The sequence below is a fragment of the Podarcis melisellensis genome, assembly GCF_964234715.1.
Source record: "Podarcis melisellensis genome assembly, chromosome: 3".
In the NCBI taxonomy this organism is placed as follows: Eukaryota; Metazoa; Chordata; class Lepidosauria; order Squamata; family Lacertidae; genus Podarcis; species Podarcis melisellensis.
Genome location: NC_138530.1, coordinates 60,552,540 through 60,564,873, shown reverse-complemented (window position 1 = coordinate 60,564,873; position 12,334 = coordinate 60,552,540). Strand labels below are relative to the sequence as shown.

The 12,334-nt window shown below is 43.5% G+C and overlaps 1 protein-coding gene across 3 annotated transcripts in view; it reads right to left on the bottom strand.

Annotated features, from left to right (window-relative positions):
* The window catches only part of NHSL1 (NHS like 1), a 137,245-nt gene extending 125,499 nt beyond the window's left edge, over nucleotides 1-11,746 (bottom strand). For 2 of the 3 annotated variants that reach the window (XM_081907024.1, XM_081907027.1), the window contains exon 1: nucleotides 10,250-10,722. In XM_081907024.1, coding sequence (XP_081763150.1) covers nucleotides 10,250-10,586 — 337 coding nt within the window. In that variant the 5' untranslated portion in view covers nucleotides 10,587-10,722. Of the gene's footprint in view, nucleotides 1-10,249; nucleotides 10,723-11,270 lie in introns of those variants that run through there. The other variant, XM_081907025.1, reaches the window with a different exon arrangement.
* Nucleotides 11,747-12,334: the final 588 nt, after the last annotated feature.

The following is a 12,334-nucleotide window of genomic DNA, read 5'->3' as shown; positions in this document are numbered from 1 at the left end:
TGACGATCAGAAGCTATAGCAGGGCCTAAGTGGGAAATCTGGCTGTCCACACATATAATACCTGTGCTGAAAGAGCTGCCAGACTGCCACCAAGCCATGTTTAAAAGATATTGTTATTAAATATAAAGCCCTTTCCAACTTGGAATCAGGTAACCGAAAATAATGCCTTTGAACATACAGATCTGATAGATCACCACAGCCTTCAGATGATGTTCTGTTGTCCATACTGCAACCTGGAAACTCCATCTTGCAGTAACACAGAGGCAGGAAGCTTTTACTGTGGTGCCTATTTTATGGAACAAACTCCTCCTCACTGCCAATATGGCAGGCAGCAATGGTAGTGTGCCTTCATCACTTACTAAAAATATACCTGATTTGCATAAGTGTTCACAACCATAGCTGCCAGTTTTTAACTGGCTTATGTACTGCAATGGTGATGTTTTAAAGTACCAATATGCTTTATTAACTTGTTTTAAAATGCTGTGGTTTTGTTTTTAATGAAATAGTCGGGCAAGTTATTATCTGTGTATTTTGAGGTTGATTTGACAGAATGCAGTTCGTCCCTAAAAAGATGAGGATGACAAGGCATGCAGCAGTAATTTGAGCTTTTTCTCTACTATGCAACTGAAACAATTGATAAGCCCACAAAGCCATCTTCTAAGCCCTCTTGAACTCCCTCTGAACTGATTTCATCTGCTACCAAAGCCATTACTAATCCAAGTGGGAAACCTGGGGCAGGTGCCAGAATGCAACAAGGAGCAGAACTATAAAACAAAAATTAACAGTGCACTTCTAACCCCATATATGTTGGGTGGAAGAGGCTGGTATTTGAATTATCTGCCCTCCAAAGCAGTTGATCTGGCCTTAAACTGGCATAAACAACCTACCCTAGTGTACTGGCTGACAGAAAGCCCTGCTGGCGTCAAGTTGGCAACTTGCAGCAGTACAAAGGGCAAAAAGGAGTGTGTCAGGGGTGGGAAATGGGCTCATCGGGGGTGAGGAGAGAGATACATAAAGTTATGATGCCTCCTAACTCATCTCATCCACTGATTTCATCCATGGAGACTGGTGTGATTTACATTACCCACAAGAGTCACTGGAAGGGTAGAAAATGAATGTTTACACTGCCTCCATGCCTTCCCTAGCCAGGAGCAATTATGATGCAGCTTAATTTACACAAAGATGTGCCAGCATATATCTCTTCTCCTGATGATTCTGCCTGGTTGGGATTACTTTGCTCAGCAATTCCAGTTAAATTAAACCTTGTATGACTAATGAGAAAACAGGATATTTTCTCATTCAAAAGACAGTAGCAATGTTTTAAGAACAGGTGTCAAGAAAGAAGAGTAAGTCCACATTTGTTATAGTACTGTATAGGATCTGTATTTTTGCTGCATATAAGAATACACACACACACATCTGCAAATTCTGATACTGACAGAAAAACACATTCTTTGCTTGTTTTGTTCCCTACTCAGCTGGATACCTCTGTTTTCAATATATCGGTCATTCAGAGTAGTCACTAACACTGACTCAGCCTGGATAGCTCAGTTGGTTAGAGCATGGTGCTGAAAATGCCAAGGTCGCAGGTTTAGTCCCTGTATGGCACAGCTGAATGAATACTCCAGCATAGTAGAGGGTTGGACTAGATCAGGGGTAGGCAACCTAAGGCCTGTGGGCCCAATCGCCTTCTCAATCCGGCCCGCAGACGGTCCAGAAATCAGCATGTTTTTACATGAGTAGAATGTGTCCTTTTATTTAAACTGCATCTCAGGGTTATTTGTGGGGCATAGGAATTCGTTTGTTGTTTTTTCCCAAAATATAGTCCGGCCCACCACATGGTCTGAAGGACGGTGGACCGGCCCACGGCTGAAAAAGGCTGCTGACCCCTGGATTAGATGATCCTCAGGGTCTCTTCCAACTCTGCAATTCTATGATTCTATGATTAATGAAGGTCCTAGGTGTCGAGACATTTGAAACCATAATAAAAGTCAATAAGAACAAATATCCGAAGACAGGAGAACTGTACCAGTACGTGCATTTCCCTTGCACCACTGTTTCCAATGTTGTATATAGGTGAGACGAGCAAACATCTGACAATTCATATATTTTTTTATCAGAGATAAGAAAGCCATACCACTCTGAGATCTGGAAAGGCAAAATACTTTCATATCTCTAGCTCTGCATTTAGTTACTACAAAGGTCTGGGCAACCTTTGACCTGACAGATGTTGCTGAACAACACAGCGTTCGTCATCCCATGCCTGCTAGAGCTGGTGGGAGTTGTAGTTCAGCAACATTTGGAAGGTCAGAGGTTCCCCACACCTGTTACAGAGGCATCTCTCCATGCGCAAAGATGAAAAGTATCTGAACAAACAGACAGTGCCACAATACTACACATCTATGTACCAAACTCCTTTATTCAACAGGGCTAACTCCAAGTACTGAATATCATCTCAAACCTTGTCAAATAACCCTTAGAAAGCACAGCATTTTCAAACATAAATACAGTAATTCCATTCCCAAGTAAGAGACAGCAGAAATTTCAAAAGTAAATCCACACCTGTTATACCTGACTTGCAGGTACCCAGGTGATATTCTCCAATATTTCATATAATAAGTGCCTGACAGCCAAAGGTAAGACCTGTTCCCTACCTACACCCATTAATTATTGCTGTAATTAGCAGCTAGGTGTGATCTGTCAACAGCAACCAAAAACATGGCTTTGATTACATATTCCTGATAAGTACTCACTGACCAAAAAAAAAAAAAAAAAAACCAACCCACATGAAAAGGAGTTACTTTTAACAGAAAATAGAAGTTCCTAGTTCACTTTTTCAAGACACTGAAAGGTTGATGCAATCAATTCAGTTCAATTAATTTCTGCATTAAAATGCAGACTGTGCTTAAAATTATCTGTCCTCAATCATCCTATATTATCATACAGTGGGAAGGGACACGATTTAAATAAAATGCAATGTGTCTATTATTGAGGCCAAAGTACACGTGACATTAAACATGTATTTGCATTTAATGGGCAGGGCTGTTTTTAAAAATGCAAATAGCATCAGGTGGTTTTCCCAGTCGTGATGTATGGAAGTGAGAGCTGGACCATAAAAAAGGCTTATCATCTTCTTTGATTTGATGCTTTTGAATTATGGTGCTGGAGGAGACTCTTGAGAGTTCCATGGACTGCAAGAAGATCAAACCTATCCATTCTTAAGGAAATCAGCCCTGAGTGCTCACTGGAAGGACAGGTCCTGAAGCTGAGGCTCCAATACTTTGGCCACCTAATGAGAAGACTCCCTGGGAAAGACCCTGATGTTGGGAAAGATTGAGGGCACAAGGAGAAGGGGAAAACAGAGGACGAGATGTTTGGACAGTGTTCTCGAAGCTACCAACATTAGTTTGACCAAACTGTGGGAAGCAGTGGAAGACAGGAGTGCCTGGCGTGCTCTGGTCCATGGGGTCACAAAGAGTTGGGCACGACTAATTGACTAAACAAAACGAAACTGATAATTCCTGAGGAGAAAAGCAGGACCCAACATCACATGAGCGGACACTTGTGCAAAAGAATTCCTCCTGCCTCTCTTCCTCCCTACACATCTCTTAAATCTGTTTCAGAGAGTCTCCTAACAGTCCAATGCAGAAGGTAAAAGAGGAATATGACATCCCACTGTGCTGTTCCAACAGATATCCATTCCACGCACACATGAGCACCACTGATTTTATCTCAGGATCATAGAAGGTGGCAAGAAGCGTTTAAAAGTAGAATCATTCACAAAGCATATAGCAGTTTCAATAGATGGATATAGCAGGGAAGGAACAAAATTTGTTTTCCCTCCTTGCCTGCTGCAACTCCAGGAATTATCAGTATCTGCAACTGCTGATGAAAAAAATGGATTTAACATCATGTCACACACAGGTGGACTAAAATCAAGGGTTGCTAATTAAGAGGGTTGGACAGTTGTTTAAAAAAAAAGTACATCCAGCCTCTTTGGGTGAAACTACAATTTTGTACATTAATGGAAGCTCTTGAGGAAGCATTTTACAACTTATTAAACTGTGCTCAAGATAAATACAGTGGTACCTCGGGTTAAGTACTTAATTCGTTCCAGAGGTCCGTACTTAACCTGACACTGTTCTTAACCTGAAGCACCACTTTAGCTAATGGGGCCTCCCGCTGTCACCGTGCTGCCGGAGCACGATTTCTGTTCTCATCCTGAAGCAAAGTTCTTAACCTGAAGCACTATTTCTAGGTTAGCGGAGTCTGTAACCTGAAGCGTATGTAACCTGAAGCGTATGTAACCTGAGGTACCACTGTATTATATAATGCCTTTTCACATTTCAGCCAATAAAATCATTTCTGTACAAATCTTCATTTATTAAATTTCAAATGGAGGCTTGCCTCGGTGCAGCAAGGCTTTGTACCAGTTTCCCTTTGGGAAAGGGTTTTTGTTTGAATGCTACCTTTTGTCCTGTTCTTGCTTTTAGCAAAGTTTTATCAATAAGAAAAGCTGAATTTCAACAAATAAGGAGTCTTCCACTTAATATATAATTACAGATTAAAGACATATAGAAGCTTGTTAAGTGTCCAATGAACTCTTGTTTCTACTGAGGTTTTGCAATAAATAATTTTATGTAATTTGGACCGTGCACCACGCTCTCCAGGTAATTTGTGGTTAAGTTGAATAGAGATACAGCTTACATTCAGAGCACCAATTCTAGCGACTCCAGAGGGACTAAGACAGAGCTTTCCAAACATTTCATGTTGGTGACACACTTTTTAGACCTGCATCGTTTTGTGACACAGTAATTCAGTTTTACTAGCAAACTGGAGGTTAAACTAACATCTTTTCATCCGCAGGAGGAGCATGGGACCGTTCGCATGACACATCTTCACACTGCAGCTGAGACACTAATGTTTTGTGACACGCAAGTTTGGAAAGCTCTGCTCTAAGATCTTAGCATTACAGGAAGGGTTTAAGATCAGGACGGCTGAATATTACTCCTACAGTTAAAATCAGGCTGTAATGCTTCCTATAGGGCATCTCCAACGACCACTTATTAGTTTGACTTTAACTGTGTCTCATACTTCAGCCGATAGAGCATGAGACTCTTAATCTCAGGAACATGAGTTTGAGCCCCACATTGGACAAAAGATTCCTGCATGCAGGGGGGTTGGACTAGTTGACCCTCGTGGTCCCTTCCAACTCTATTATTCTACAATTCACTCATGCTCAATAGCCATGTCAACAAGAGTTTTCAAAGGGAAATGGACAAGACTAACCAGCACAAGAGCAAGGATACAGAAGAATATAAATAGTTGTTTTTCTATTGAATTATATTGCATGGCAGATGCCATACAATCTTCTTCAGCGCTGTGTGAGTGTTTTTACAAGCAAATTTCTACAAGAAAGGAAGTGCTGTGGAGGATGGGCATAGAAGAGAAGATTCTTCTTCCATTCCCCTGCTTCTTTTTGTTTTGAATTTAACAACACAGGAAAGCCCTCTCACAGTGTTTTTCTTTGTTGCAGCAAGAGATGCAGTGAGCCAAATGGGATCTTCTCTGCGGAAACAGCTGACTCCAAATAAAACAAAAACAGCCACAGGTTGCATTGCACAGCATTTCCTTCCTAGCACTGGGTGGGTATGGAAGAGATATGAGCTCTACTCATCTCACTGCACGACACTGGAATAAATAGAAAAGGAAATATCCATTTAAAAAGCAGCTTTTCTCTAAACCTCCAACAATATATATAAAAAATATCTAGCAAGAACGGATGAACAGGCAGAACCATTTAGCTTTACTTGGGTTTTCCCTACAGAAAAAGATGTTTATATAGCCATAATATATTTTGTACACAAATAAATCATGCACCCTACCCAGCGTCCTGTAGAATGACTGATTTCTAGGTTTCAAATACAAGAAGAAACATCTCATTTAAAACCCATGTTTTTCAAGGTATTTTTATTATAATTTTAAGAGGGGGGGAATAGGGGTGGAGCCAACAGCTCCAAGTTCCTAGTAAAAAAACAACTAAGTTTAGTAGACTCTATTATATACTTCCTTTCAAGACTCTATAAGTAAATTCAATCCAGCTTCAGTATTCTCAGAGAAACACACAAAAGTCCTTTATTGGAAATGGATGAGTGTTCCAAGAAACAACTTTTACAATAACAACAATAACAACAACAAAAGGGTTGAATTGAAAATGCAAATGGCAGATGCTATTCCCAATATGTCCATAGCTGGAACAAAACTATTTTAACCACAACTGTGGGACCTCACAAAATGTCAACTGGCCTTCAGCAACCTCGAATACATTTTTTCTCCTCTCAGCATCTACCACAAGCAATAAGGACCCTACCTCAAGGATAGGTAAGCCTAGGACCAACAGCATACATTAAAACTAACACAGGGAATGTTTACAAACTTCAGAAGTTTAAAAGGCATATAAATTTGGTCAAATAGCAAGAGATAGATGCACAAGCAGAAGCACAACCAAGTTGCCTATACTGCAACTGTATGCTAGGATAAACCAGTACTATGTTATCATAATAAAATCAAATATATGGCATTTAAAACAATCCAAATTATGACGGTGTAGATCATTATGCAGGTATATTTCAAACTCTCCCTTCCCTATCTCACTTTAAAATAAAGTAAGACAGACAACTTTGTGGAAAATATGCATTAATGGCCTGAATTTAGAGAATATACTAATGCACGGCCGTATTAACACACCTTGGCTGAGCCATAAGCCATGATTAAGCGAATTAGATGGTGCATGAACTGTGAGCTGGCCATGTTACTTCTGAACCAGTGCTCAGACAACCATGAGCAAAGGCCAAGGTTTGTTCTTGACTTTCCAAACTGTTTGTTTGGGACAAATGTATGTCAAATATAATGGACTGTATTGTAATACTTTAATCATTTTAATTGTTTTGCAATCGACAACAAAGTGAAATAAAAAGAGAATTATATTTTAAGAAGTGAACAGAGACACAAATTTTAGTGTAATGTAAGGGAAACAGCCAAATATCATCCTACAGCTAATGTGGCAAATTAAGGCTGAAAACTGATACCCATCAGAAAAGCTGACAAACAAGCTCCTCTACTCTCCTGAGCTCACTACCCTTCACCCATTGTAGCCTTCCTTTCACAGAGTGGGACAAACAGCAAAACTGCAGAAGGGGGAAGGGAAGAAAGGACACACACAGACTGAAAATTTGTTCACGGAGCTAGTAGGAAATGCCAAACACTGCACACAGGAGCTAACAGTTTCTTGAATAAGGCTGGAGCTTACAGTGGTAAAACCTTGTCATGCCCTACCTCTGAACTTTGGATGGCAGGGTCTCCGATAACACAAAGGAAGTACGACTTGTTTTGCATGTACCCTGAACAGTCAAAATGCACTATCCCAACACCAAGCAGTAATATTATTTGTATAATATTTCCATGGGAGCTTTCTCTTTTCAAAACAAACAGAACTCCATGGATCATGCAATTTTCTTCTTGCTTGCCTTGGAACTCTGAATAACCTGTACACATAAAAAGCAAACTACTTCATCAGCACGGTTTGCTAAATGTGGGTAATGTCTGAGAGGGTAAAATTAAGGAGTGGGGGGCAGATTTGATGTTGAGATGCATGTAGTATGAGGCAAAGAACTCATACACATTTGATCAAGGAACATGTATTGAAAAAAACGCAACGTATTGGAAAGTGTTAGTAATACATTTGTAAGCACACTCAGAAGCAAGTCTCTTTATATTTAGTGGGACTTATTCTCAAGAAAGTGTGCATAAGATTACTTTTTAAATCAATCACTTCTGTATGTTGTTAATTCAGTACATACAACATATGATCCCTAAAGGTAAGTAGCGGCCAGCGACGCCTGACTAGAGTTACTATTTTTTTCAATGGGTAAGATCAAGAAGGGTGCACAGTGAAGTATTCTGAGTGGTAGGTTTATTCATTAAAATATATGAATGGAAGTCGGAACAAGGACAGCTAGGCAGATTTTTCACATCACCTTTTGAAGCCAATTTTTTAAATTTAAAACCTTTTTATCCAACCATTCAACTGTAAGTGTCTTTGAGGCAGTTTTATTTTTAATTTACAACTCTGGCTCAAAACAGTAAAACAATATAAACAATAGTAGATTAAAAATGAGTTCAGAAGTGCAAACAATGATATCAAATAAGAAGAAATACAGTTACAACCAAAAAAATACTAGTGTTGAATTCTAAGACAAATAAGACAAGTGTGGGCTGGTGTCTAAGACGTAAAGGTCAAGTTGTGCCAGGTGAGTCTGCCTATAGAAAAGAGTCTGTCCAGTGACCAACCTCTGATGGGGGAGCTCCCAATGAAGACCTTTAGTTGCACATCTCAGTTTACAGGCAGACTCGTCCAGGACATTCCAGATTATTTGGAGATTTATAAACTGTTTAGCACTTTTAATGTGTTGGACATAAGTCTCTAAGCTAGGATAGATCTTTTATGTATAGTACTGAGAAATCTGTTGCCAAGGCAAGGCCCTGTTAACAGTCTGGCTGCAGTACAGTATTCTGAACCAGTTGAAGTTTCCAAGCACTTTTCAAAGGCAGCCCCATGAATAAAATGATGCAGTAATCAAGCCTTGTTGCTACCTATACATGTGTGCCCACTGGCAAAGTAAATCTAGCATTGAGCATCCTCAAAGTAAACTCTGCATGGTTCTAACATGAAGAAGACATATATTGAAATTTAGACTTACTTGTAAAACTATCTGCGGTGACAGACCTATATCAAGAAGAACTTAGCCTTGCCCAAAGATTTCCATGACTGGGCACAACTTAACCTTGCCTAATGATTTCAAGGGGGCTTAAATGAAGGTAAACATACCTGGGTTGCACCTAATGTGTTCTTAATTTACTGAGCAGCATTCTTAGGGAATACTGAGACTTAACGCATCTTTAAAGTGAAAAATGTTCTTACAGAGAGACTGGATGCACTTTTACAAGCCTACTTACATGTTTTCCAAAACAATGTGCTTTATTATGCTCAGGGTTTGATTTATCAAGGGAATTCATGAAAGAGGCACTCCTCAAATTATAACATTACCAAAGCAAGCTTCCTCTGAACTAATCAGGTCAAACAAGAACCACATTTCCACTAGCATCTGAGAAGTTGTTAAAAGAACTGGAAAGAGTTTCTCAATGAGCAACACAAATGGATTTTGAATCTGAACTGTCAGTGATTCATTCCTTTTTTTCCTTCCACTGTTCTTTAAAACAAACATACACACACACACAGCACGCAGATGTGCAAGGGTGCTGGCCAGATTTTCCTGATTTAAAAAAGAAAGCCTTCTACTATGATCACACCTCCAGCATGCACTCTGCAAGCAGATAATCATGTTTGACAAACATATATAAATGTAGCTCAGTGAATGCACACAGACCAAGTACCCATGTTGTGCAGACTGCCCTAACGTGTGAAGAGACTCTAATCCCAGAACAGACTCCAATTTCAGAACATTTTGGCCAACGCCCAACTCCATAAGAAATACCCCTCTCTCTCTCTCTCTCTCTCTCTGTGTGTGTGTGTGTGTGTGTGTGTGTGGTTTTTTTCCAAATGCATTTTGCTGTAAGATTTCTGCCTGGGAGAGGCAGAGCATTTCAGCAATGCAGCCAAACCCGTGGAGCCTGCACCGATTGCAAGAGTCTGACCCCTACAGCCCACTAAAAAGGTCCAGGTGGGGAGATCAGTTGCCAAGCCCGAACCTTGGGGGAGAGGGGCTCAGTTTTTCACTACTAAGTGGGGAAGGGGGTGGTCTACCTGCCCTCCAATTCCCAGCTGCAGGCAAGGGTGTCAACTTGGATATAATGCGGTAGGGCCCAGGTATGCCTCAACCTGCATAATCGAGCACAAGACGCAGTGCACGCAGACCATTTGAATGGCAGGGCTCATCAATTGGGCGGGCAGCAGTCTCCTGAAATATTTTAGGGGGGGAGGCAAAGGGACCCCGGCCCCCTGGCTCCTATGGTTGCAGGCGAGACTTCCACCCGTTTTGCTGCCCCCCTCCCCATCCCCTGCAGCCAGCCTCTCGTCTCTCAACACAAAACGGCAACGAGGGGCTCTAGGAGGCGACCCGGGGCAAGCCCACCACCACAGCCTGGTCTGAACTCCCGCCAAGCCAGCCAGGCAGCCGCCCACCGCGCCCTCCCGGCCAAACGGCTCCCTCCAGCCCCGTGAGAGACTTACGGATTTTGACTTTGCGGTGGTCCAGGCGGGCGGCGAGAGCCTTGAGGGAGTCGAGGCGGTGCTGGAGGCGCGCGCTGCGCCGCCCCAGGCTGTCCGCTTGGGTCTGGATGCCGCCGAAGACTTCGCCGGCGCAGCGGGAGAGGTCGGAGAGCTGCCAGAGGAGCGAGACGAGCGAGTGCGAGCAGACCTCCTCCAGGGAGCCGAAGAGGAGCCCTTCCGCGCCGCCTCGCCCGGCGGGCGAGCCTCCTTTGTCCCTCGGAGCCGCCGCCGCCGCCGCCGCGTCCTCTTCCAGGCGGCACAGCCTGAGCGGCGACACCGTCCTCAGGGGGAAAGGCATCGCGCGGGCTCTGGGGCGAAGGCTGCTCTGCGGAGGGGAGGGAGCAAAACTTACATCCACCACACGCACAAGTCCAAGAGCCTCTCCTTTTTGTTCTCCTGCCTCTTTCTGGAAGACTCAGTAGTTGTTTGAGGCCGCGCGGGGGCTGCAGCCGTGAGCCCGGCCGGCCGGGGGGCCGAAGAGGAGGCGCCACAGGTACATTGCAATGCCTCTCTGCAAAAGGGAGCGAGCGAGCGAGCGAGTTCGCCCCGCGGGCTCCTCCGCCGCTGGTGCTGCTACCTCAGGAAGAAAAGGGGGGTGGGGAAACACGGCCGCCCTGCCCTGACTGGCTCGAGGGGGGGGGGAGATCCAGCCGGGGACCCCTCTCGCTCGCCGCCGGAGACGGAGGAACAGGAAAAGGAGCCGCGTTTCCCCCGGAGGAAGCGTGGGAGGGGGCTTGGAAGCGGCGCGCGGAATCGCGGGCTGGAGGGGAGAGAGAGAGAGCTAAAGCTCGCGGGGGGAAGAAGAAAGGCGACCCACCCCCGCCGTCACCTGGGATCCCCTGCTCTCGCTTTTCCCAAACGCTCCCAACCCGGAAAAACGAAAGCAGCCGAAGGGGAGGTGGAGCAAAAGAACTCGACTCCACAGAAAGCTGGGAAAAGAAAATGTTTTTTGGGGGAAATAATAATAAAGGCCGCCGCCTACCTGTAGCTCTCCAAACTGGAGCTACTGCCCCAGCTACTCCTTGCCTCCCAGCAAGCCGAAGGTGGAACTCTTCCCTCCCTCTTTTTCCCTCTCTCTCTCTGCCTGCATTCACTCTTTCCGCCGCTTGGGGTCCGAGGGTTACTTTCTCACACACATACACACGCACGCAGAAAGAATCACGGCAGGTATCGTCTGGCTCCCAAATAATCACATTTTCTAAAACACGGTTGCCCACCCCACCCCTCCACCATCACCTACTGGGATGCTTTGTGGAACAGGTGAGAGAGAGATAAGAGCATAAAGTGGGGAGGAACCCAGCGGTGGGCAAAACGGCTACGGAGGCAACTGCGGTGGCAGTTCAACATTTTCTCCGGCTTCTCGTCTCCCGCCCCCTTTTCTCTCTCTCCCAGTATTTATTTACGGTCCTAGTAACTCTTTACCCAGCGGAGCTTGCTCCCAGGGAAAAAAATTGACATAAGATTGGAGCCTTAGGAGCCTGATTGTGTTACTGTGTCCCGCTGCAAGCTGGGAACAAAGAATAGTCAACACACTCCGAGTTGCACCCAAACGTACTAGCCCACTTGCCCCAATCTAGTTATTTGTGTATTACTGTATTTATGCCCCAAGATTTATATATCATTTGATTGCAAAACGGTTTACAAAAAAAGTAAAACAGTAACTTACTTGGTAAAAACAGTTCAACTACTATTTAAAACCTTTTTTAAAAAAAAATCAGTTATAAACTAAACACCAGATTAAAGCACACGCCCACATTCTCTCTGTTTGGAGAGGCTTGCCTAAACAAAAGTGGTTTTAGCAGGCTCCCAAAAGAGTACAGTGAAGGCACTGCCTGGTGTCAATAGGTGAAGAGTTGCAAAACACTAAAAGATTAATTTCTTACAAATGTGGGACAAGTATTATGTGGCACCTGTAAAAGTGCCAGTTCTGCAGATCAAAGAGATTAAGTGGGCATATATGGGGTAAGGTGATCTCTCAAGTAAACTGGTCCAAACTGCTAAGGGTGCCTCCAAATCCCATTCCCCAGAGCTAATCCAGGATGATAC